General features: G+C 37.5%; 1 protein-coding gene across 3 annotated transcripts in view; it reads left to right on the forward strand.

Annotated features, from left to right (window-relative positions):
- The window catches only part of GAB1 (GRB2 associated binding protein 1), a 61881-nt gene that overhangs the window by 25425 nt on the left and 9426 nt on the right, over positions 1-27030 (forward strand). The window contains exons 1-8 of one of the 3 annotated variants that reach the window (XM_072405871.1): positions 3785-4958; positions 6045-6339; positions 10538-10733; positions 13743-14332; positions 16856-16941; positions 17043-17346; positions 25480-25569; positions 26029-26116. In XM_072405871.1, coding sequence (XP_072261972.1) covers positions 6282-6339; positions 10538-10733; positions 13743-14332; positions 16856-16941; positions 17043-17346; positions 25480-25569; positions 26029-26116 — 1412 coding nt within the window. In that variant the 5' untranslated portion in view covers positions 3785-4958; positions 6045-6281. Of the gene's footprint in view, positions 1-3784; positions 4959-6044; positions 6340-10537; positions 10734-13742; positions 14333-16855; positions 16942-17042; positions 17347-25479; positions 25570-26028; positions 26117-27030 lie in introns of those variants that run through there. The other 2 variants (XM_072405868.1, XM_072405869.1) reach the window with 2 other exon arrangements.

Consider the following 27030-nt stretch of genomic DNA (forward strand, 5'->3'; position numbering starts at 1 on the left):
AGCTTTTCATTTGATGTCACCTAATTTTATTATGCATCTACATTGTACAATTGATTTCTTTTATCCCCCCCCCCCACCACCCTTTCGCTGCCAGAAGGCAAAGCGAACTCCCCACCTCCCATCCATTAAATCATAGTGGATGATTTCAGCCACTGTTATTTCCATTTCCATTGTGTCTGCTTCCTGTTGGTCAAAGGTTATTAGGATGGGGTGCTGCATAGAATGGAAAGCTTACAGGAAAGAAAATCTAGGATTCATGTTTAAACTCCCGTCACTTATACACAGGACACCATTTCTTTTTCTGCTGAAAAACAAAGGTAATGTGCTCCACCTCTTTGTATTGCACTTTGTTGGAGGGGATGGATGGATGCTTATGGTAAGGATGCTGCTTCTGCTATTAATTCCAAATATGATTTTAATACACTTCAATGTCCTGTTGCATGAATAGGCTTCTTTTTTTCCTCAGTTGCATTAACTCAGTATCTGCCTGAAGCGTGGAAAGTAATTGAAGATCTGCTGCCCACTGTAATGTGACAGTGTCTGGCATTCAGCAAACAAAAAATTGCTGACAGTTGACAGTGATTTTTATGTAGGAGAATTGGCTTAGCAAGGGAACAGAACAGTTGAATGGGCTCCACCCTTGCTTTGTGTTCCAGTTTCTGTGCTGTGTTACAGAACTGTTCTCCGGCATGCTTGTTTTTGCTAGTGTTGCAGATATAGGGCTTCATTTATCCATGTTTCATGATTGTAGATGTTCAATATGCACAGGTTTGCAAATCTGTGCTGTGAGACTTTCCTGCTGAATTCTGAACAGATAATGTAAATAATGGCCAGATACATTCCTTACTGTTAGATGGGTCTGAGATGTATTCTAAAAATCTGAGCAAATGTTAGATATACTGCTGATCATTTTGTTTTCATTATTTAGATAAGATAACTGCCTGGTGGAAATCTAGCTGGTATTGGAAGAATGATAACTACACAACTTTGATTCTGGTAGTGTTTGTTGCACGGTGCTGAGTGAAGGCAAGACTAATAAGAACCTGATGGCCAAAAGGTTCCAAAAGAAAAATACAACCTGTCCCAATATTTTATTTGTATAACTGATATCATTGTAAAGGAGACTAGTAATTTGTTTTCAGATTCTTCCTAACTATATAAATTATGGTTTATTCATATATAGAATTCTCCCTTACTGTAGGTATACCTGGCAAATAAAAACCTACCACACTATGTATAGGAAATGGATTGCCTTTGTATATTATCAATCTTCCTTATTGGAGCCCCAAATCTATACTAGGGATAGTAAATCCCCCATCAGTTCTTGTTTCGGCCCCTTACTTGCCTGGTCTTACTGAAGAATAAAGATGTGGCCTGTCTGCATTTTAATCCTATATTTAGTGTGATGGGAGAACTTTAAGAGAATTTGTGTGGGCATTGATGCATGAGAAATTATACCTACTCAATACATACATACACATGCAATGTAACACTTGACCATTGATAGAGAAAGGGGTGTTTGCAGTAAGAGCAGTGCAAATGTGCATGTTTATTGCACAGGAAGAAAACATACATTTTTTTCCTTTCACTTGTTCGTGCCAATGAGCTTTTCTGTATCATTAAATGCAGCTTTACTTTGAGGTGCATTCTACTTGCTTTTGATATCATTTTAAGTTGCCTCTGAGATCATTGAAAGATTTACAGTAGGCTTTGGGATCCTTCTAGTTTTTCACACTGCTTTTGTATTTTTATTGGCTTGTTTTGAGCAAGAAACAGTTGTGACACAATCCAAAGCCTAGTTTTTTGTTTTGAACTTAGTTTCCTTTTAATGCATTTAATGCATAATGCAATCCTTGTATGTTATCTGCAGTATCTTTTTATTTATTGTATCTTAAAGCAGAAATGTTGGAAGTTTACTTTTATCTATTCAGTTGTGTTTAGCTGCTAACAGCTGGCTGTTACCAATATTTGTATTTGTAACATTTACAAGCGTGGTACAGATGTATCAGTATGGTAATGTTAGTTTGTAGATTGCTATATGTTGGTTCACATTGTTCATTGCTCTGCCCTGTTGAATAAACTTGCTAACAGAACAGCAACGTGGACTCATTTTCACAATTGGGTCCTGCTTTTATACGCTTCTGAGCTCAGTAACTATCAAGTTTTCTGCCAGCAATTAAACCTGCAATAAAAGGGACCTTATTTCCTGAACTTTAATTTGACTCTGGGACTTTTCATGTTTTTTCACTTCAATTTGGATTTTTTGTTTTATGAATAAATGCTGTTCCTAATATTTTTAGTGTGTCACTTGTTTACAAATCAAATCTAAAGTTAGAAACAGCAGTAAAAGACTTGTAAGTGGTGACAATAGTTCAAAAACAGGAAATGTTATCCAAATGTGCACGCGGAACAGATGATCAGGATGGTGGCCACTGGAGTGGAAACTTCCATTCAGCCTGTTTTTTCCTTATTTTGCTTAGTTTATATCAGTTCTACTTCCTGGAAAACAATTTCCTAACCTGCTAATTAACTGCTCATATATCTGTATAAATGCGGTTGGTAATTGTGCATCAATTGGACACCGGGCTTTGTGTAGTTTTATATCATATAGCCTTCAGTGAAGTTTTAAAGCAGACAATATTTCTCATTACTGTTACATTTTTTATATTCATATTGTCCATCAAGTATTTATGTCTATATTATTGTATAAGAGTTTTACATGTGTGATATGAAAAAAGTGCCCATATCACAATTCCTCTCTGATCTAACCATCTTTGTGGATGGCCAGGTATAATGTAGATCAGAATTCTAATCCCCACCAGAGTGGAAGTGTTGAGTCTGGCCTGCATTTGTACAAACTGCTTCTGGCTCTGTAGAAATTGTATGACCTTATCCCAAAATATTGCTCAAGACTGATAAAATGGCATCCATGTTTATTTGCTGGTCTGTGCAGTACCAGTATGTGTCTCCTAAAATGATTTTGCACCTAAAATTGTAAACTTCTGTTTTAGTTGTATAGTATAAAGTAGTAGATTGTTGGATCCCCTTTATGCTGCATGCTGGTAAATGTTACTTCAGAAAGCATTATTATAAGTGTCATAAGAATCTGTAACATTGTCATTTTCTTGCTATCATGTAGTGACACTGTAACTTTTTTTATTACTGTAGGGGTTGCTAATCACTTTCAGTTTTTCACAAGTCACCCAATGACAATCATTCAATCAAATGTTTCACATTATTAGTCCTGTTAACAGAATCATTGTTGGAAATAAATACCTGAAATGGTAAAACTGGCTTTCACTATCTCTCTGAGTTTTCATCACATGGAATTGTGCCACACTTTGCTCCTGATATGATTCATTGATGTAGGTAATGCTTTGAGACAAAATCATGTAAGATAACTTTATAGGCAATAGGAAGTTGGAAGACTCCTTTTTGGGTTTTATTGCACAATATTCCAGATTCTAATTCTCCTTTTACCTGTGATTTGGGTATTATTTAGATAGACAAGTACAGCGTTTCTCAACCAGAGTTATTCCGGAGTTTGGAGGAACCCTGGGGGTTTCATTGAGCAGTGAGCAATTTGACTATCCGTTATCATTGACACTGATAATGTTTTTGGCTATCTGTAAGGGTGGCATTCTTCCCCCAGGCCAGCAATGTAAGAGACATTATTCCCACTGACCACCATGCTAATGTAGTGTGAGCTGTGGATTTAGTAATTATGTAAGTATGGGTTCCCTTGTGCTAAAATGATCAAGAAAAGCTGCTCTACTATGATATGGGTAAAGAATAGGCATAGGACTGTTACTTTGTAACAAAACTTTATAATCCGTTTTAGAAATGTTCCAGCCTTTGGTAAATTTTTATCATTGTCGGAGGACGATTGTAAGGATAAGGAATGATTCCTCACAGTACAAGCTTTCAATCACGGAAGACACATCTGTCCACTGGACAAGATTTAGATTTGTAAATGGCAATCATGATCTATTTACTCATTTTTAATGTCACATAATGCAGTGGCTATGACTTCATGATGAGCATGGAGAGAAAAAATGTATTGAGGATCCGAATAGGTTAAATCCAAAAATAGAACTGCCGTAAGAATGTGAGATATTCTCCAATAACAAAGAGTATTTTATGCTGAGTTTTGTGCAATCTGACAAAACAGAGACACTTTTGTACTATGATTAGTATGGGTGCTGATGTCAGTTTGCTTGTCTGGCATTAAGCTTTATGCTGCTACTAAACTCCTCTTTGTACTCACAGCCAGAGGACCTTTGTATGTGCCCTATTAAAGTGCACAGCTAGTGATTTGTTTTTTTGCAGCCCTTCTAGCTTAATCTGTGCCAGTCCCAATGAGTGATTCATTCACGACACCAACATAAAGGCTAGCAGGTGCTTCTCTACCAAAGTTAGCCGTGTTATTATGTAGTGTGCAAAGTAATTGGACATCTGAGGAAGGCACAAAGCGATAGTCATTTAGATGAGTAATCCAAACTATTCAGACTTCATGTTTTGGGGGAAGAGGAAGCTGAGGATGTGTTTGAAAAGGATGACTATTTTGTAATGAAGTGACATGTTTGCCCTCTGACACCAATTCAAAACCTATCTCCGTTATTATGTGTTTAATATGAGGCATATTTTATGTAGTTAAAAAATAAAAAAGCCGACAGTTTAGGCAGTGAAAAGGAGTTTCCTGTTTGACTTCACTAATAAGAATGTTGATGTTTTGTGGCACTCATCCTTCTATGCTTTTGCAGTGCAGCCTTGATATTCAAACTGGGTACCATGCACATTTTTGTTTCTAAGATGTTTCTTTTGTTTCTAAGATGTTTCTTTTGTAATGTAACTAAAACTTTTGATAGTGTAACGCTGACACTTCTCTGATAAAGTAACATGCAGCACCTCACAACTGGTAATGCATCATTGTGGACTGCATAGGAAAAAAATGCTCTGTAAGTTTTAAAGCCACTATATTCACCTATTCTAGTTCCATCACAGGGCTCTGCCAACTTCTTCCTATGTATCATCTTCGTTTATCTTGATTTGCTGGCCTGGGATGACGTAACTAAAGTTTATGCCTTCCCGGAACACACAAGTAAAGCCAGGATTGCTGGATATCCCTGGCAACATGCTGGCTTTGAAGCAGATGCACTATTGAACACGGGCAGCTCCGTGAAATTTGACATCTGGGTGTCGATAGGCAGGTAAAAAAAAGTTTTGCAGAAGGGAAATTGCCTTTTCCTGCACTAAAGGTCCTAGTTTGTGAGCTCTTCTAGGCAGGGTCCTTTCCTCCTCCTGTATTAGTCTGTCATTTGCAACCCCTATTTAATGTACAGTGCTGAGTAATATGTTGGTGCTATATAAATCCTGTTATTAAAAATAATAATAGTAATATTAATGATAAAGGCCTGCCTGACTGTCAGTTGGTAAAAGTGGGACTTTAGTTCTACTTTAACTTACCCATTGTTCTGCTTGTTGGAGGCTCTGACAGGAGTAATCTTGTCGAAGATAACTGCTACCACACAGAAAGACATGGTGCAGAGCAAGGCATGGCATGGCAAGTAGGGAAAATAGCAGCTTCAGGAACACCACAAACCATAATGACTAGTTGTTTCTTTGTTGTTTGTTTTTGTGAGGGGATGCACTGCTTAAAAAGTTCATTTCCAGCTCAAAAATGTTTTTAAGCAATTGAAATATTGTATGCCTTGCATGGCATTGCATAAATTAGACTGTAGAAAGATGCAAGTAAAACCCATTAGATTTACTCATGATTTTACATGCTTGTTTGGGGTATAAGGGTTCCCGGGGTTCAGCCTTTAGTAAAAAGTCTGCATCTTTTATTGTCTTTACTTACAGCATAGGTTCTAAGTCGATGACTCAAACTATTGAAACCACAGATTGCTAAGCAACTAAGAGAAGCAATGGTGGCCTGCAAATCATTTTCAACCCAGGTTTTATGTAGGAATGATGTGTAATTATCGATTAACTAAAAAAAAAAAATCTTATTTGTTTGCTTATAGAGTACATTTGTTTTCCAGGCATGGAAGCGAAGATGGTTTGTACTACGCAGTGGACGTCTGACAGGAGACCCAGATGTGTTGGAGTACTACAAGAATGATCATGCAAAGAAGCCTATTCGCATTATTGACTTGAACTTGTGTGAGCAGGTTGATGCTGGACTTGTATTTCCAAAAAAGGAATTTGAAAACAGTTATATTTTTGACATCAAGACTATTGACCGTATATTTTATCTGGTGGCTGACAGTGAAGAGGAGATGAATAAGTGGGTCCGGAATATATGTGACATATGCGGATTTAACCCCACAGAAGAAGGTAAATCTTAAAACATTTTTAATGACCCTGTTATCTTTACATTGCTATGTTTACTTTGTGGTTGTCTCTAATTCAATACAGGATACAAAATTGCCCAGTTTTAAAAGTAGCATTGTGCTGTAGGCTACCATGTGTTTTGCTTTCTTTGATTTAAAAACATTATGAAGTCTGTGTCCTCAAATATTTTTTTTTGTTTTTTTTTATAATGTAATGACAATAGCATGCTGTTGCAAGCCACCATGTCATTTCCCCAAGAAATCTGACCCCTATCTCTTTTAATAAATTAATTTCAATACTTTTATTTTCAGCAGGCAGACACATGCTGTTTCATCCTGAAAGTTTAAATGTTGAGTGTTTTTTGTTGGAGAATGCAATACTGGCAGTCAAAATAGTTTAAATTTGCTGCCCCCTGGAAATATTGCTGTAATTTTTTTCAGGATATCATCATTTAGATTTTTTTTTTTGGGGGGGGAGCGACAGAGTCCACTTTAAGAATAACTAAACTTTTTGGTGACCAAGGATCCCTTGCTATGATCTGTGCTTTCCCTGTTATACACAGTTGGTGTGAAGTAAAAAAAAATAATGCTACCAGTAAAAGATGTTTTTATCATTTAGGAAACATAAAGAACATTTATACCCGCTTTTGGTCTACAGCAGTCTTTCTCAATTTTCAGACAGGGTTACCCTTCAATTAATTTTAAGTCTTAGGAAACCCCCTGCCAATATTAATATCCACAGTTCAGAGTACATACGTCTAGTGGTCAGGGGCAACAATGCCTTTTATATTGCTGGCCATTGGGAAAATACCACTTTTAAAGATTACAGATATACTGATTGGTGTCTGGTAACTGACCTGAGAGACACAAGGAGCTTTTTGCTTAAAGAACCCTTACTAAACTTTGGAGAAACCCTGGTTGAAAAACACTGTGGTTGGAGTTCATGTGAGCCCTGTAAAGTAAAACAGAAATCCCTTTAGGAAGATGTATAATTAGTGCAGAGGTGGGTGTTCTATCTTTGCAGGCATTCGGACAAGGTGCAATTGGCATTGTTCATGCATTCAGGGAATAGATTCAAGATTTACTTACCAGCTCCCTATTTCAGGTCTGTCTATCCATCTCTTACATCAGTGGCAATATACAAGTATTTAGCACACTATTGACAGTTTCTCATCTAGTAACAGAAGAAATCAATCTCCATTTTATAAATAATCATAGGCTTATGCTTTTGAATGGAGAAATAGCTTGGCACAAACATTTTTACTTCAGGTTGTTCAGTATTTGAAGGCTCTGGTATTGTCACATATGCAAATAGAGTTAGAGTTCTGACACATTACAATTATCTCATGTAACGTTAGTTTCATCTAATGTTGGTAAATATATGGTACAGGTTTTCACCACCTGTGAGTGGCATTGTAAACCTGAAATAGATTACAAGATGTAAGGTGCATGTTGGTGCCCTGCAAACGTCCTCCTTCGCACCTCTGTTCTGGTGCTTGGTAATGCACACATGTAAAACTTTTTAGTCATATCCAATGATGTACTTTGTACTTTGTACTTTGTATAGGTTGTTGTTGTGGAGTTTCTTTTATTAATATATTATTACTATATAGTTATTCGTGTCTTGTTAAAAATGATAAATCTGTCATTGTTTTTTTTTATTTTAAACAAGTGAGATTGTCATTTCTAACCTTGATACCAGTCTCACAATTTCCGAAGAAGCAGACACCTGCAAAAGACATCAAATTAAGACCGGACATGTGTGTTGCCTATTTACATGAAATATATATCTGTTTTTAAATAATGTTTATATTTAAAGTATGTGAATTGATTAGAAGGTGCCTTAAAAGACCATGGGGGTTTTATGAAGAAATTGTGTAGAATAAAATCGAAATTTTATGGCCACCCAGTAGACCTTATGATGTACCCCCTCAGCTCACTGTTCTATTTGTGTTTGGCCTCACCTGTTGGAGAGTCATACATTATTTGCAGGTGCTACATACTAATGCTAGATGTTGGTATAACAGGCCAGGTTCTCCAGGCATTCAAACTATTGTTTGCACTACTCTTTTTTTTTTAATTGATTAGTAGACTTTATCTGGTTTCATGGAGACATTCACTGTGTTGCCCTGCAATGTAAGTAACACAGTGAATGACTCAATGCTGGCTGGAAAAGTAACAGTGATGCATTTTGGTGGTAATAATTGTTAATAGCTACCCAACACTGCTAGCCAGCTCACTACAACTCATCTCAGGGCATCTGGATCACATCTGTAAGTTGTGGTGCAATGTAAAAATGGGGCTTTTTTTCCTTTATAATACACACTTTGTAGCCTTAGCAGTTCTTTCATTGTCTAATTTAGTTTTTCTTCACATAACTTTTGAGAACTTCATTAAACAAATTTGACTTTTTTAAAATTCCCTTTGGGGCACCTTGGATTTTTTGCTTCGGTTAGAATCCTGGTTTTAATTTTTAGCCTCTAGCTTTTTTTATTATGTAAACACAATTTAATTTTATAATAAAGCTTTTTAAAAGAAATCTAGAACATGGTGCTGAAATGATGACCGCTCAGTTTTCACCAGTCTACAACAGTCAGACAATATGAAGTGATTATTGTTTGGTTACAGAGATCTCCTGGATGCTGCACGTCTATTTGCCTTAATAAATACAATGTGTATTTAAATAAATAATAAAAAACCTTGTGCTTTTGTCTAGTGAAAAGCATCAGGCTTTACTAAATCAAATGAAGTTATTCAAGGGGTAGCTAAAACAAGCTAATCACTCAGATTACACAATGGGATGATGTCCTTGTGTTTATTTATAAGCTGACCATAGGGGTTACAATACATACAATTTCTTTTAGGCTGCCCTTGCACATTATATTTGTATGTCCACCATTTTACAATCTCCTTTAGATCGCCCAAAACTGTAAAATTTGGGGCCTTTCTTAGTAGTCAGCTCAGTTTTGTTATCTAGTCAGGCAAGCAGGCCTTCGTGCTGCAAATGTATTGACAGATCTAAAGGATCTAATTTTACAATCATATTGTGTAGTCTATCACCAGCTTTAAGCTACGTACATACGTCCAATGGTTCTCAACTGATAATTGGCTCAGGGCCGATATCGTACGAGAATCTGGCGTGTGTACAGCGCCCGTTAATCGTCCGAAGGACCCTCCTGGCGGATCTACAGACGATGAACGATCCAGCAGGGTGCCGATATGTCGCTCTTCCCCTCCCTTCTCCATAGAGCAGAACGGTGCTACATGCACAGCACTTGTTCATGCATCGTGCAGTCCATAGTCGTTGGAAAGGTTCGTGAAAGATCCTTTACATTGACAATTGGATGTGTGTATGCAGCTTTAGGCTTGCCAGCCCTGTAATGTGATAGCCTACATGATTCATAATAAAAGTATTGTTCAGTTAGGTTTTCACTTTCTGAAAGATCTAAAAGAGGTTGAACTGGATCATATGTATTACTGCAGGAGATTGTAGGTAAATGCCTGTGGCTTGTGTCTTTGTGTACGGTGATAGGGTAAGGGTGCATTCTTCAGAATGCTATGTGGGTGGGAACTTAGAAGGGGATTTCCATCATACTAATGAATCAAGAATGTACAAAAGTTGGTATTTGAACTTTATCATAGAAATACCTCATGTCTATAAAATGAATTTATTAAGAACATTACATTTACTAGTGATGTAGTTTTTATCTGTACTTCTTGTATAGCATTTTTCTTTCCATCCTTGTCAGTGTATCACCAACCAAAAATAGTTTTTTGGTTTTGGATAGAGTATGTTTTGGAACCTCAGGTGTGCTGTGAATACTGGACTCCAGTCCCTGGGGGGGTTCAAATTCCGGTTATTCTCTACGCAGACAAGTGACAGAATGGGTGCTTCACGAAGAGTGGGATTGTAAAAACATTTCTTGGCATTTTCTACAGACTACTCAATAGCTGAGTGGCAGATATATTATTTTTATTGCATGAAAGGTGTATGCAGAGTTAACTACACACACATACAAGATCATAATATTCTTGCTTTCACTTGGCGGTCATAACTCTGGCAAAGGTGAAGCAAATATGCAGAGTATGTTTCAAGAATGCAAACATCCCAGTGTATCATTTTGCAATGATCTGCTGGTCTGAACAGGCCCATCAATGGGAATGTAATCTTTAAGTTTTCCGTTTTTTTTTTGTCCTTGCAGATGGAAAGCCTCCCAGTGTTCCTGCCATGGCTGCAGGTTCAGAATTCTCTTCTCCGGCAGGTTCACTCCCTGGTCAGCTCCCTCCACCGTACCAGCTGCTCAATGTCCCACCTGTAGAACCTGCAAACAGCCAAGAAGATCCCCAGGACTATCTGCTATTAATAAACTGTCGAAGCAAGACTCTAGAGCCAACAAGGTAAACCTAGAAATGTATTAGTACTGATGGGAGCATTTGGAAATGTTCTCCTATTTATGTGTATGATACCAATGCAAAAAAAAACCCTCTTCACAGGGGCGGGTCCATGACGTCCTACAGTATGTCTATAGTCTTCAGGTTAAGTGACACTGGATGTGGTTTAACCCAGTGGTTGCCAACCTTTTCAGACCCACAGACCTCTGGCTCCGCACCAGGCTCCAGACCGTGCATGTGCGGGGGAACCGTGTTTCACTCAAAGGGGAAGAACCCCATCCCCCCCGCCCCCCATAGTGATCTTATGATGCCAGAACCCGCCCACTCTCCCATCGCAGGCTCAGAGCTGTCCAGAGACACAACCCACCCACCTCCCTGAGCCTGCGACCTGTACAGAGATGTCACAGGAAAAGTCTTTTTAAATATGACTAACAATAATAATGGTACAAGTTATCCTAAAAGTAATGCCTCAGTGTTCCGATTTATATATTTCTTTTAACCAATTGGTTTGTTTATTCCCAGCTGGCCCCCAGTGCCATTGTTATTTCAGAGGAATTGTTGTCCAGCTAACTTCATGACAGTTGATGATAAATTCGATCAACCTTTAATACTGATCATCCAAGAGTTTCTGCAGTAGCCTTCAATAAATAAAGCTATTAGCATCCTGTAGGTTGCTGTCCATAACCATAACAGCTTTTCCCCTCCCACCTCCCAGACGTTCCTAATCACCAATGAACCAGCCAGTCGTGGTGATGACTAAAATTGGAATGCATTGGAGCAGGGGGAAGTGGCGGTGACGGCTACCGTCACTTTAAGCTGAAACTGCTTGATGAGCACATTTTGGAGTTAGGTAAATTCACCAACTAGTTAGAAATCTGCTGGACAATAGTAGCTTCTCTGAAATTACAACTCCCTCCTTTAGAGCATAGAAGAGGTAGTTATAAATGCTATGGTAAATGCATGTATCCAGAACAGTGCTATCAAATCCAGTTCTCAAGAGCCAAAATCTGCTCATAATTTAGTAAGGTGTGGTTTACTAAGAGTCAGGAAATATCTGCTTACAAAGATATCCAACCTGTATTTGTCCCTCAAGAACTGCAGTTAGGTAGCCCTGATCTAGTGGATGCTAGATTTGAAGTTATTGTTCTAGGAATCTTAAAAACAAAAAAGTACGTTCAAGTAACTTGCATAGCCAGCATATATAAATATTATGTATCACTCAAAGACAATTAAATGATTTATTCCTCAAGTCTAAGCATTCATATTGGCTATTTCATTCCTATGTAAATTCTGTTGATAACTCAGGCAAGGGTCATCGTCTGTCACATCAGAAGAGGATTATCTACTGCTGGAAGATTTTGAGAGCAAAAAGATCTGTTGGCAGTGAGTCTGAGGTTACTGCAATGGGAATTGCACTTTGCATGTGTGTTTTGTATCACTAGTTTTGTACTTTGGTTTGTATATGAAAAAATTGGCTTTATATACTTATGTTATGCAGTGTACATTTCAGTGCATCTAACGTCATCAACCATTATAGTCACCTATTATTTATTTTGGAACTTTTTTTTTTACTTCCAACAAAGCATGCTAATGCAACAAAGTACTGAAAAAAATACAATTCTGTATACTTAGAAGATTGAGGACAAATTTACAGATATGTGTTTTGGTGTTTTTTCATTGGAAACACTGGTAACAAGTTCAGTAATTTTATGCATGTTTAATGCTTTTTACATTGATTTCAATGAAAAATATGTGAGACAATGAAAAATAATTTTACCACATCCTATGTTATTGCCCAACTTTGGTTCATTGCCCATTGGCCCTTTGCAAATAGTATTTGGCTTTTTGGGGGTTTTAACTACATTTTCTGAAGTTTTTGGACTGTTCATTTGATACTGCAAGGTCCTTTTTACCTCCCCAGGTTGACTAATTCTAAATGATGCAGGGAGCCCTCTGCATAATAGTGCAGTGACCACAGGGTGCCCTCCCCAGATTCACACCCCCTCTTCACAGGGGCGGGTCCATGACGTCCTGCAGTATGCCTATAGTCTTCCGGTTAAGCGACACTAGATGAGGTTTAACCCAGTGGTTGCCAACCTTTATGGACCCACAGACCACTAAATTTACCGACTCTGAACCGCGCATGCGCGAGGAGCCAGGTGTCCCTTAAAGGGGAAGAAGCTTCCCCCATAGTGACTTCATGACGCCAGAACCCGCCCGCTCTCCCATCGCAGGCTTAGAGCTGTCCAGAGACAACCCACTCACTTCCCTGAGCCTGCCATCCATACAGGGAATGTGGTCCGTGGCTCTGGCCAGTCTGCCCCCCAGCGGGGTCCTTTTCCGGACCCCGCTCAGGGGCGCATCAGCCAGAACCATGGACCACCAGTTGATGACCGCTGGTTTACCCAGAATGACTGGGGACATCTTGTGGTTGAGAAGAGGTATTGCAGGCAAAAGCTCCAAGTTGAAGTTGAGCACTGTTGTATAAGCTATGAGCTGCTTTCGTCCTTGCACAGTAGTTTATTTAAATAAACTAAATATTTCAAACCATATCAAGTCAGAAATTGGAAATCTAAAGTCTTCAGATACAAAGCAGTTATTGTTTATTTCTTTCACACTAATATGTGGTTCATTATGTGAATGTCATTAGATTTCTAACATATATTTCACAGAAAACATTTTTCTTCTGTACTATCCTTATGCGAGCAAGAAAAGGAGGGGTTCATACACTTTTCTTCTGTGCTGTTAAATATCTATTTATTCAAGGAAATAGTCCCTGACGTTCAAGTAAGGCACATGGGACTGTACTTCATTATTTATTTAAAAATTGCACATTAGAAAAATGTGTACATGTCACTAATATTTTGCTAATATTTTAAGTTTTTTTAATTAATATTTTAATATTTTAGTTTTTTAATTATTATTTTGTATTAATAATTTTCACTTGTTTTTATTAGTATTTTTGTCAACAGTTGATTTGTGTGTTCTAATTATGTAATGTTTTTCTGCATGCAGGCCTCACCCAGATTCAGCAAAGTCTTTACCATCTGAAACAGACTGTAATGACAATGTTGCTACTCACAAGAGTTCGTCCTCCCTCAAGCATGCATTAAATGGATATTACCAGCAGTCCAGTGTATATGACTCTCCATCCCGTGCTGGCTCTTCTTCTGAGTCTAGTTTTTACAATCTCCCCAGAAGCTATTCACAAGATATTTTACCAAAAGCTGTGTCACCATCTGCTACAGACATGGATGCTGATCAAAGTGTTTTTAATATGTCTGGGGCCTCATTATTAGAATCACAACTGAGGCAAATGAATGTAAGCTATGACATTCCTCCTAGTTCGGGAAGCACTTATCAAATACCTAGGACTGTACATGAAAACTCATTGGCACAGTCCTCGTCAAAGTTAGACACAATTACAGATGTTCCTCCACCTAGACCGCCAAAGCCACATTACTCCTCCGAGCGTTCCCCTGCAGAACACAGCCTAACCCGTACTGCCTCGGAGACTGACTGCAACTACAGTGTTCCCACAGGTGGAATGGCATCATCACGTAGTAATACAGTTTCTAGCTTAGAGCTAAACAAATACAGGAAAGGTAAGAATGACTTTATATCTGAGCATTCATTTATTTTTTTTCTTTCATTTATCTATAGTTTATTTTTATAAATAAATGTTTACTTTACCCAAAGTGTATATTTTGGGTTTTGTCTTTGTGCTATAGCCTAAATGTACCTTGGCTTCTTATCCCAGAGAATTTACATTATGAAACCTTGTCAATCAGAAGCCCTGGGCCTGATTCCAAAGTAAATGTGTACGGCTATTAAATTTGTGTCCCTGGAAATCTTTTTTGATCACTTCCAGTGGTAGTAGAACAAACAAGTGCTGTACACACATGGAGAATGCAAGTGACGGGATATCACAGTGGTAATCCCCACTCGGTTGTTTACTGATCTGACAAGGAACTGCTGTATGCAAGGTAGTTTGTTTTTTGTTTTTTGTTTTTTTTGTTTTTCCAATTTTTTTGCTCACATTCTCCCTTGCCCATCAGACATTTCCTCAAACATTCCCCCATTGGAATTCTCTGGGCTGTTGTGTTTCAATTGTAATAATTGTTTCCTACCAGGGAATGTTCGAGGGAATGTCAGATTCCCTGTTTAATAAATAGCACTCCTATTGTTCATTTAACAGTCGGTTGTATGTATGTTCACATTGTGGTATGAAATTTTTAGGCATTTACAAGTTTTTAGTTCTGCATGAAGCAGAAAGGATGAGCATTTGCAAAGTTGTTAAACTGCAAGATCTAGCGTGCTGTCACTTCAGGGTACTCCAGCAAGGAGATCTGGTTGCATCTAAAAGCAATTAGCAGTAGGAAAGCATCAATGCACTTGCCTCTGCACTTATATAGAGTATCCTCACAGTAGAGGAATATCTATGAAACCAGTTTACCAGTAATGATAGTCTATACAGCTTGATGGAGCACAGTAGGTTTTTTTTTGTGTGGTGTACTGGACTGTTGAATGGTGGAGGTTGCTTTTTAGGTTTTGCTCTAAGCCAGACAGAAGTTGGACTGCGGTTTAAACTGTTTGTCTGTGGATCTGGTCCAAACCATAAGATGATAATTAAAAAGTATGATTGCTGATGCCTGTAATTGCAGTTTGTACAGATAGAAATATGGTAGCTGCTATTGCTTTCTTGCTCATGCTGCTAAGTAGGAGCAAGCCAAATAGGACGAGAAAGACCCTTCCAGAGAGTTGGGGCAGCTCTAGAAAAGTCTTGGAGCCATGCGTGTTATGAGGTTATGAGTGAAGAAGTCATTAGTAGGTCATTAGAGGAGCAGAGAGAGCGACCAAGGGAGTATTTTTTTTACCAGGTCAGAAAGATAAATAGGACAAGAGCTTGTGGAGGGATTTTAAGGAAAAGCACAGGAGCCTGAATTTGATTCTAAGGTGAAATGGAAGCCAATGAAGAGAACTGCAAAGAGATGCAGCAGAAGAGGAGCGGAGCGGAGGGAAGGATGGATGAGTCTGGTTGCAACATTCAATAAAGATTGTAGAGGAGAGAGTTGGGTTAGTAAAATACCAGGATGTTACAGTAGTCCAGACGAGAGATAAGAGTGTGTACAAGGAAGGTGTTTGGTGGTCTCTAGGGACAGTTTAGGGCAGATTTTGAAGATGTTGCGTAGGTGAAAGTGACAGGACCTGGAAATGTTCTGAATATGGGGGCTAAATGAGAGGGCGGAGCCAAAGGTGACACCAAGATAATGTGTCTGAGGGAAGGCAAAAATAACAGTTAGGAATATGTCAGTGGGAGATTTGAAATTTGAGGGGTGGAAGATGATGAGATCTGTTTTATCCAGGTTGAGTTTCAGGAATGGGTCAGACATCCATGACGAGATGGCAGCATGAAACCTTATCCGAGACTGAAGGGGACAAGTCTGGGGTGGACAGATAGATTTGAGTGTCATCGGCATACAGATGGTACTGTAAGCCAAAGGAGGATATGAGACTGCCGAGAGAGGAGGTGTACAGAGAAAAGGGAACCGGTCCAAGGACTGACCCTTACGGAACACCAACAGGGAGTAGAGTGGGGGAGGAGGAATTATTATTGAAAGAAACTTGAAAGGAGCGGTCAGACAGATAGGAAGCAAACCAAGAGAGAGCAGTGTCACTGATACCAATGGAGCGCATGATTTGTATTAGAAGGGGGTGATTAGCAGTGTCAAAAGCAGAGGAAAGATCGAGGAGAAGGAGCAGGGAAAAGTTGCCTTGAGACTTAGCTCTGATGAGGACCTTGGCCACTTTACTAAGGGCTAAATCAGTGGATTGGACAGCTCAAAAGCCAGACTGGAGAGGGTCAAGGAGAGAGTTGGTGCTCAGGTAATCGGTGTGTCTTTTGTAGACAAGGCGCTGAAGAAGGTTGAAAACATATGAGGGACAGGAGATAGAACAGTAGCTAAAAGGTAGGGAGGGGTATAGTGAGGGGTTCCTCAGGATAGGGAGATTCAAACAAAGCAGGAAGCTTACTCTTTACTGGTGGGATAGCTGTGAATGTTATCATTTAAATACATTTTCTCAAACATTGTAACTTGTAACATTGTCACTAATATTTGTCTTTGTAGAAATGAGTTCCCAAGATTTCTACGATGTCCCTCGTCCCTTTACCAGTGACCGATCCAGTTCTCTTGAGGCCTTTCATGGCCATTTTGTAAGTTTTTGATCATCATTCATGTACAATAATGTATGCATGTATTAATTGTTCAAATCCTTCTTTGCTTCAGTTGCAATCAGTTGTGTTCTTTATTGCAGAAAAACAGAAGCATGTTAACAGTAGGAAGTTTTTCAACTGAGGAACTAGATGAAAACTATGTTCCAATGAACCCAAATTCACCTCCTCGACAGCATTCTAACAGTTGTACAGAACCCATCCAAGAAACAAATTATGTACCTATGACTCCAGGCACATTTGACTTTTCTGCATTTGGAATGCAAGTTCCACCTCCAGCACATATGGGCTTTAGATCCAGTCCACAGACTCCACCAAGAAGGTCCGTTCCCTCTACAGACTGCGAGCCTCCACCTATTGACAGGAATCTCAAACCAGACAGAAAAGGTAGGCTGAGCTTTCAGAGGGCATTTTTGCTTACCCCTGCCTCTACTCAGCAAGGCTACCACAACTGCTGCTAAATCTAACCTGCTTTCTGTAAAGCTTAAGGACTATTGGTGATGTTTTGGCTTGGGAAGAGGTCAGCTAATGAGAACTAATCCAAAAAAATGATAAAACAATTGATTGTGTTTTATCAGTTAACTAAAAACAAACTGTTGACTCTGCAGTTAACTACATCTCACATGTCTACCATAATGCTAACATTTTTTATAATCGTAGATTATGTGTATAGTTTTTCTATATACAAATATTTAATTTTAATAGACACACAAAGTTTTAAATTCTTTGTGTTTGCATACCAAATGCCTGAAAATTTTAATGAAAAGGAAGATTTTTAAAAACTTTTTTTTATTAAAAGGTTATTTGCCCAAGACTTGTTATTTTTTCCATTCTATATTGGTACATACCATGGAGAGTGTTGAAGGGAAGGAAAAGGCCTGGAGGGACACAAACCTATTGCATCCACAATAAATAATACAGAATATATTACTTTAGCCTTAGGAAATAATTAGTCATACTCTAGCACCCACTAGCCAGTAGGAAGGAGGGCTGAGTCTCTTAAAATTCTGATTTGTACATTACCAACAGGGACAATGCCAATCCTCCAGTTTATGTACTCAGCTGCTCCTTGGTGCATTTTTTTTTGTTTAAAGCAAATATAAATCTGTTGCGGGTCAACCACATTTATAAATAAAGGAATTTTGATTTTTTTTTTTAAACGGTATCTCAAGCCCTAATATCACAGTATCATGTATCAATATGTATGTATTACCCCCTATTAAAAGGAAACAGCAAGAAAAGCATGCAGTTCATCTGTAAGTAAATTATTTGTCAACCTAATCATTAAATTTCTCATATAACATTTAACATGTGGTTTTAATTTCAAATAATACCCGATGATCTTGCTTTACCCGGTCACTTCCTGTTGTGTAATAATGCATTTATTAATGCAATAATTGCTTTGAATATCAAATTTTGCTTTTTTTGCTAAAAATTTGGCTATAGGAAAACGTGTTGCAGATACATGCAGTGAACCCTTTTCCCTTTTGCATCTTACTATCAGGAAAGTAATCATTGGACACCACATGGCATTACAAATTTTACTTTTTTTTCCTGATTGGAGCCTGGGAGACTCTACTTCCCTATTTATAACTATTATTATAACTGAGACAAAAAAGATGGGAAATAAAGATTGCCCCTGTTCCAGTGATAAATGTATTTCTTAAGTGGGAACACTTATTCTGATCACAACCATCTAAGAGGCGTGTGATTTCTCCCTTTGCAAAGACTAAAAAGGAAAACTCCCTAACAGAATACAATGAAATGAGATGAGTACAGTAAAACAAAACGCGAAAAACTGTCTGGGTTTTTACTAGACTTAAATGACCCTCTCACTAAAAGGTCAAAATAACAAATAGCCATACCTGCATTAGGAATTTTCTATTCATACCTTTCAAACAGTGTCTTCTGAGTGTGTAACTTCATGCTACCCCAACCATATGCAGTTATTTTACTTTTGCCGGTTTGTATATTACTGAAGAATTCCATGATGTTACCCTGTTCCTGATGATCCCTTTTCCACTGTTTCCAATGTAGTGGTCCTTCCCACGTGCGCATATGTTCTGTAATGACATACGAGATAGGGGCAACATTCTATGACTCAAGACTCCCACAAGTTCAAAATAAAGCGGTTTTTTTTTTTTTTTGTAGTGATGGAGTTACTTTAGTTCTACTCAAAACTTAGTGGTTGCTAGATTATAATGCCTATTATATTCTCCGAAACCAGCACCATTTTTATGATATGGTAAAAATCTTGGACAGAAGATATTACAGTGGTGTCATTGGGTTGTATTCATAAGTAATATATAATTTATTCCCTTGTCGGTACGGTTGTATTTTTAATCATCATACCTGTGCAAATCCCTATGCATTGCTCATTTCAATGCAGATTTAAAACTAAGACTCAGGATTTTGGCCAATAATCAAGAGAAGGCGGCAGTCACAATAGGAAATGCCATTACTTCTAAAGAATAATCTGGTGATTCTAGGTTTACCTGAAAGGGGAATTATTCATAAATACATCTCATTGTACAAGTACATGGAACAGTTTTAGTTTCTCAGCCCAAAGTTAGGTTTGAACATCATGGAAGTGGTTCTTCCAAATTGGATATAAGAAGCTGGTGTGTGAATGTGTCCATCCAGCAAACCAGGAATGGATCTGGTCCAGGATTTGCTAGCAAATAAAAATGAGTTTGGGGGAATCCATTCCAGTTTTGCTGGATCACCCAGGTTCACTGATGAAAGTTTATCATCTCCAGCTTTGAAGAACGTCATAAATCGGACCCTTAGACTTCACATCAATATTACTGAACCTAATATAGGTACGGTTTGCAATACAATATTTGCCCTATGATATCCTCTGCCTCCCATCTGCAATTAGGTTAATCTTCAACCTAGAAATAAATGTTACTATTATACATAGAATAAGGATAAGAGCGAACCTTTTCAAGCTTATTTGTGATCTTTGTCTTAAGGGGAAATTTCCCTCACCCCTCCGTGATAGAGTGAAACCCCTTGTCAGTTTTTTTTTTGTTTTGTTTTTTTACACTTTTTGTGTCTGTCTTTTTCAGTGAAAACTGCTTACTTCATTTCGCGTTTTGCCGTCACACGTGAATTTTCCCCAAATAAAGTCACCCACAGCAAAAAAAAAAATTGACTATCTACTACTTGTATACACATATAAAGCTAGTCTGCTTTTTTTTTTTTTTTTTTTTTTTTTTAATATTTCTTCTATCTTTTATATTCACCAAAATATACAGGATAGCACTCTCTACAGGGAGAACTGTAATCTGCTAAAATCCATTAGAAAACACTTGGATAGTTCACTTTTCTGATATAAAATAGAATAAAATCTCTATGTATTAAATTCATACCACTTATACTCAAATATAAAGTGATCTGGATATAAAATAAAAATCCAAACCTAGGACACAAATGTGGACTACTACAAATTCAAAATGATAAACAGAAGTACTAATAAAATTATTGTAAATAAAATATATCCATCGTGTGTTCTTTTTAAACCCCTTTTTTTAAATGAAGAAAAAATTAAAGCACACATTCTTGTCTTTTTTTTATTTTTTTCCCCGTCTTTTCCCACAGGTAAAAAAACTTTCTGTTTTTAGAGTTAGTTGTGACTGGTTGCTTTTTAACCTCCCTGGCGGTCTAATTATGTCAATGTTTTTACGCCAAAAGCGGTACATTTTTGGTGCATGGAAATTTAGTTTACATTGTAGGCCTATAATTCTTAAGCATAATTTACAGAAATACGTCCAACATTTAAAAAAAAAATTAATAAACTTTAAATAATAAAACACAAAAATCTGTTAAAACGAGTGCATAAAAAAATACTGAAACCTGTAATATTTCTGTACAGTAGCATATACCAAACAAATTTTTCCCATAAAAATAAAAGAAAATGATTAATCCGTTCCCATGAAAAAAAACATATATATATTTATATTTATTTACATATATATATATATATATATATATATATATATATTTGAATCCAATACAAATTTTTTTTAATTTCTCGCCGCACCTCCCGCATGCACTGACATCACGGGAACCCGCGAGTAACGTCAGTGCACTTGTCGGCGGAAGATCAGAAGAAGAAGGCACGTCCCGAATGGGATTCGACAGGAAGGACGCCGATGGAACCTGGTAAGATTTTTTGTTTTTTTGCTACCCGAGTGTAACTCGGGGTTACTGCTTTCAGCGTGTTTTTTTTTTATCCCGAGCCACACACTGAAATATATCAGGTCCATATGTTGGTAGTAATTTATTTTTCTGCCACATTAATTTGTGGAGAATGTCAGATGTATTGTACACTTTATAAATAGTCACCATAATGTGTGTGTTTTTTCGTTACTACAAAAACTTTTTTACTTTATTTAAGTTTGCATTTTGAAGGAAAACTCCAGACAAAAATTTTTTTTAATTTATTTATTTATCATGTTTTTCTAAGATTATTTTATGTGTAACTAGCATATCTGCCTTAAAAATCATCTGGTAATTCTCACCAGATGGTACAGAAAATCCTTAGTTCTTCATTCTGTTTATCATACTGAGTTGTCTGACCACTGTTAGTTTTGCAATTCTGACTGAGGAACGTCACTATATATTTTTCTGGAATGCCCAAAAGTCCATCTCTCCTGGGTAAAGGTCCATCGTCTGATCCAAACTTATGTACCATAACTTGCTACTCATACGCTTGTTTGACACAGAAAGAGAATGTATTCCTGTGATGTGGTGTCAGCCAGGGACCCCTTCAGTAGCACAGTGGTTTTGTAGAATCCATGTGCTTCATTTGATGAAAACTTTCACTTGAGAGGGACAGGGGAAGCTACTCGACTGGAGTGGATTTACTGGTCAATGTTCTCCTTCTCCGAGGATGATTGGGCTGTAGACTCCGGTTGAGTGGCTGATTCTTGATTCATGTTATTTCCTACTGCCTTAAGAAGTTTGAGCAATGTTGGTTGTTTTTTGGGCTGAATTACTTTTTTTTTTTTTTTTTTTTCTATGGTTTTATTGAAATATTAGAATTTAAATCTAAAAGTCCGCTTCTGGAATTTAACTTTTAACCATGAGGGATGGACATTCTTCTAAGAGTATTAGAGTGCTTCTGCTTTACCTAGTGATGGCCACTCTCACCCTAATGTTTGTAGTGGGGGGCCTAATCTATGTGCCACTACCTCTTTATTCCTTAACCTCCTGAGCGGTATTCCTGAGTATGACTTTGATTCCCAAGTCACACTCGAGATAGATTTAAGCTAAAAATAAAAGCCCACTTTTCTTGCTTTGTCGCCGTCCCCCATTGTCCTCCTGGTCTCGCAGGTCCTGGGGACACTTCCTTCTGCTCCGATCTCCAGCCGCGAAGTGCAGAGACATCCTTGCGGGGCTTCCTAGTGACGTTGGTGCAGCGGGAAATTTAAATCATTTTGTATTGGATTCAATACAAAATAGTTGTACTGAGTCCAATACAAAGAAATATTCATTAAATATATATAATATATTATACAAGATACTGTACAGCTATATTGCACATTAACTATTCTTTTATTTTTTTTTATTTTTTTAACAGATTTTTGTGTTTTTTAACTATTGGACATTTTTCGGTGAGTTATGTCTAAGAATTATAGGTCTACAATGTAAAATAGATTTCCATGCAAAAAATGTTACCGCTTTTTGCATTTGAACTTTAATTCATTTTTTTTTTTTTTTTTTTACTGATTTTTTTTTTTTTTTTTTTTTTTTTTTTGTTTTTTTTTTATGATATTTTTTTTTTAAGTTTATGATATTTATTTCATTTATTAACTATTGGACATTTTTCGGTGAGTTATGTCTAAGAATTATAGGTCTACAATGTAAAATAGATTTCCATGCAAAAAATGTTACCGCTTTTTGCACAGAAATCTGGACAGAGTCAGACCGCTAGGGGGGTTAAGTGCTATTACGGGGAGGGAGAGGTGACTAAGAAAGTAGAACTTTTATCATTTTGTTGTTTACATCAAAAAAATTAGGCTACAAAATATTGTGTATGGGGGCATATAACATAAAAGACCTAATATTTTGAGCAACTGCAACATATAAATTGCGTCATTTACTGATGATCTACTATTACTACTTTACATCTTATATTCTAGAGTGTGCCTACCGCACATCCTTTCACTTATCACATATATTGGCACTGTCTTGGACTAAGCGAATAATCTGGACAGATCTAGAGCATTTAACCCCATTTTAGTATGCCGGGCCATGTTGGACTGTATCTTATTCCTTTTTATGGTCAAAAATAAAATATCATGCTTTGTAAGGGCCCCATTACTAAAATATCCTAAAATTTATCATAATAATGTTTCATCATATTATTGTTTAAATCCCTACGTGAGAAACTTCAAAAATGGACCAATCTTGTCCTGTGAGATTTTACTAGAATTAGAATTTAAAATAGTCCTGTTCCCAAAACTTTTGTATGTCATACAAAGAGAGAGAGCTTATGTATGTTTTTTGGATAGACTGGATTAACATCTTCAGAGACATAATCAAGCATTGGCTTGTTTGGAACAGCAGAACATTATAAACACGAGTTTTCCCAGGCATCATCCTGGATGAAGTGATGTTTGTCCTAAAAAATTTACCCCAGGACACTGTAAAAAAGATCTCCTTAGTACAACAACAACCATGTTTCCTTCTTTTGAACATACATCATTTTCTAAATTTTGCTATCTACAGACCTACAGGTTAGAAACCTTTTCAAATGTTCTGGTACTTCTTGGCCAGCCCTCATGCAATGGCTGACTCCCCTGAGTGTAGCCTCATTCTAGAAAAGGATACTTGGAAGAAAAGTCAGTGTTTGGGAGTCAGACCAAGTGGCCAAGAGAGACCATGGCTGCTTAGGTAATGGTTCCTTCAGGTATGGTATCCTATAGCCAGCGCCTCTTTGGTCTCCTTGTTCTTATGTTGATGAACTTTACAGTATAGGGGGTTGGGTATGTATCTTCCTTTTCTACATTGAGGAAGTGACAATCTTTTGCTTTATTACCATTGTTTTTATATTTTCACCTCCTTTTTTTTTTTTTTTTTTAAACTTTATCTTTTTCCAAACCCCTTTTTCATATTTATTTCACCTCCTAGGTAAATTTTCTAATTTTGTAGTTTTGCCTGCCTCGTTTCTGCTCCTTAGGTGAATTGCCTTTACTTGTATTAGAGTTTATCGAAGAGCAGTTTGCTTCTACCTCCAGAATTCATGTCTCTAAAGCCTTAGTTTTTCATTTAAGAAGCATCACTTTCTACTGAGTGTGGATTCTACAAACTAAAATGCTATGGTTTTAGTCCACTGAATGTGGAAAATCGTCACCATTTGCTTGTTATTCCGTCTTATTGTTTTGTACCCATAGCCTTTGTAATTGCAACTCCCTCTGCCATTTTCACTGCGGCACTGGTTCTAAAAAAAAAAACGCATCTGCGTATTTGACAGCTGGCAGCAGCAAGTGGCACTGGTGTACCGCTCACTGCCACCCCCTATAATTTTCAATGGGGCTGCAGCAGAGAGAAGCTTTATGTAGCGTCTCCCAAGTCAAATGTTCACCAATATGGGGAAGTGGTAAGGGCACCACAACTGTGAACACAAACCTATTTTCTTGATAAATTTAGTTTATGCGGTTTGGACTGGACTTTCTGTTGCCATGTCTTCTGTATGTGCCTAAACATTTGTCCAGGCTAATGTAGGCTTTTTTTTTTCTTTAAAATTAACATACATTATTTTCTATCAAACAACCCTCCTTCTTAGTAAATTTATTTAAACAATATTATTTATTAAAACAAATTTATTTATTTAAACAATTTTAAAAATCGCTGACTTGAGGTGCAATACACCTTTAATGCCAAGATACTACAAATACCTATAAGTTAGTTGAAGTGCTGTGTGTACTAAAAACATTTGAAGTTGGATGCTGGTCTATTGCATGACTAGCTTGCTTTGAATCCCTAATGACTTCACTGGAAGATGCAAAGAGATATTTATAAGCCTCTTTCAATGGCTGTGCCAGTTAGGATATTGCTACTGTTAGTATCCAGCTGGAGTGACCGAGCCAAAAAATCTAGTAAGTGATTCAACCTACCATCTTCTACCAAGACATAAAAGCAGCTGCTCTGTAAAAATCCAAGCTTTAAGTTAAGCCTTATATGAGTTGGAAGAGGTGAGTACTGTGTTCCCAATGTTGGGGATCAATTTGGGAGAATTAGATATCCCTTTAATTCTCCTTCTGTTTTGCTGGCTTCAGGCAAGCTTTTGGCATGTGGCATTTTATCTTTTCAGTTGGGTGCTTCCCTTCCCCTGTTAGCATGAGTGCAGCTCAGCTGTGAAGTCTCTGGACAGGGTTGCTTTTGCTGAATAAATTAACCCTGCTGTGCTGCCTGGATTCCGCTGCTTTTGATGCAGAATTCCATTTTAGTAACTGCCTAATTTATATTTCAGAAAAACACCATATTAAGAGTTTTCTTTTTACCAATTAGGTCAGAGTCCTAAAATTTTAAGGACTAAACCCCATGGTTTAGAACGGACAGATTCACAAACCATAGGTGAATTTCCCAGAAGAAGAAAGGGTATGTATTTTAGATCTTAGCAATGTCCTGTTTACACTTATTTTTCTGGATTCTCCAGGGGCATTTAAATCAACATCATTGTTGTAAAATTGTTTTTTCATACAATAAACCAAGGCTAACAGTTGTTTTGGTTAACAGATAACAGACCTGGTTTGCATTATATTTCACTTAATTTTACACTTTATTATTGGATGTTTTAAATACTGCTCCGTGTATTTTGTTTAAGTTGTCAGATGTTAGGTTACCTTTTATGTATTTTGTTTTTTCAAAATGGTTACAGAAAAACTTTAGTAGTAATGTACACAAAATATGACACCACTTTGCAAGCTTTTAATGTGGACTTTGGGTTGTGAGTACAATGAAACAAATGCGGTTAACACAGAAGAACAAATTAGGTGTGAAATGTACACATGCTCATTTTTGGTTTATTACATAATGTACCTTTTCTTTTTTGTGTAGTAAAGCCAGCACCCCTGGAAATAAAGCCAGTTCCTGAGTGGGTAGAATTACCCGTACGATCCCCTGTAACCAGAAGCTTCACACGAGAGTAAGTGTAATTAAAAATGGTGATGAGTGGTACAATTATAAAATTATTATTATATTTTTTTTTTTTTTTTTTGGTTTAGAGATGAGAGGGATGATTTAGTTAAGACAAATGGGCAGGGATGCAAAACATTTTTGCATTCGGTTCACAACTTGAAACAAGGTGCCAAGCATATTTCTTCCATATCACATGCGTGTTATAAGACTACACACACAAAGGGAGTTCTCCTTATGGAATATTCCCACTCCCACTTTTATTAGGTGAGCCCATTTATTTAAATGGGATTGAACACACCAGAGAAGACAGACAAAATGTACCTGCACATTTTTTTTTTCTTCTAGTTTTGTTGCCATGCATTTTGGAGGAATGTTGGTGTGCTACACCACAATGCATCAATACCCAAAATGCTTATTATGTTAGAGAGGTGGTGTTGATTAAACTTAAACTAAGACCAAGATAGTCTTGGGGCATTGCTCAGCTCTATACAGGTTGTGAAAAGTCTTTGAAACCTCCGCAGGAAGCTCACCACACACCTCCCCATCAATCTTCTGCTGCGTACACACTTGAGAGTTTTGTCTTTCACGATCCTTTCCAATGACATAAGACCGAAAAATGCATGAACGAGCACTGTACATACAGCGCCATTCTGCTCAATGGGAAAGGGAGGGAGGAGAACGAGCGACCGGAACCTCTCTGCACTCTCCTCCTTTCACTTTCATTGCGGTTGTTCATCTTCTCTTCCAAAATGGATCCATGAATGTCGGACACACCTCAACCTTGAGGTGAGCATCTGATGAGAATCCTCTGACGTGTGTGCATTGCCTTAGGAAAGGCAAAGTTTTGGTAATTTAGCTGTCTTGAAGCACTCATTATTACATAAATCTCTGATCTGGCTGATCCTTTCTCTTGCCATAAAA

The sequence above is a fragment of the Pyxicephalus adspersus genome, chromosome 3 (assembly GCF_032062135.1).
Source record: "Pyxicephalus adspersus chromosome 3, UCB_Pads_2.0, whole genome shotgun sequence".
Classification (NCBI taxonomy): Eukaryota; Metazoa; Chordata; class Amphibia; order Anura; family Pyxicephalidae; genus Pyxicephalus; species Pyxicephalus adspersus.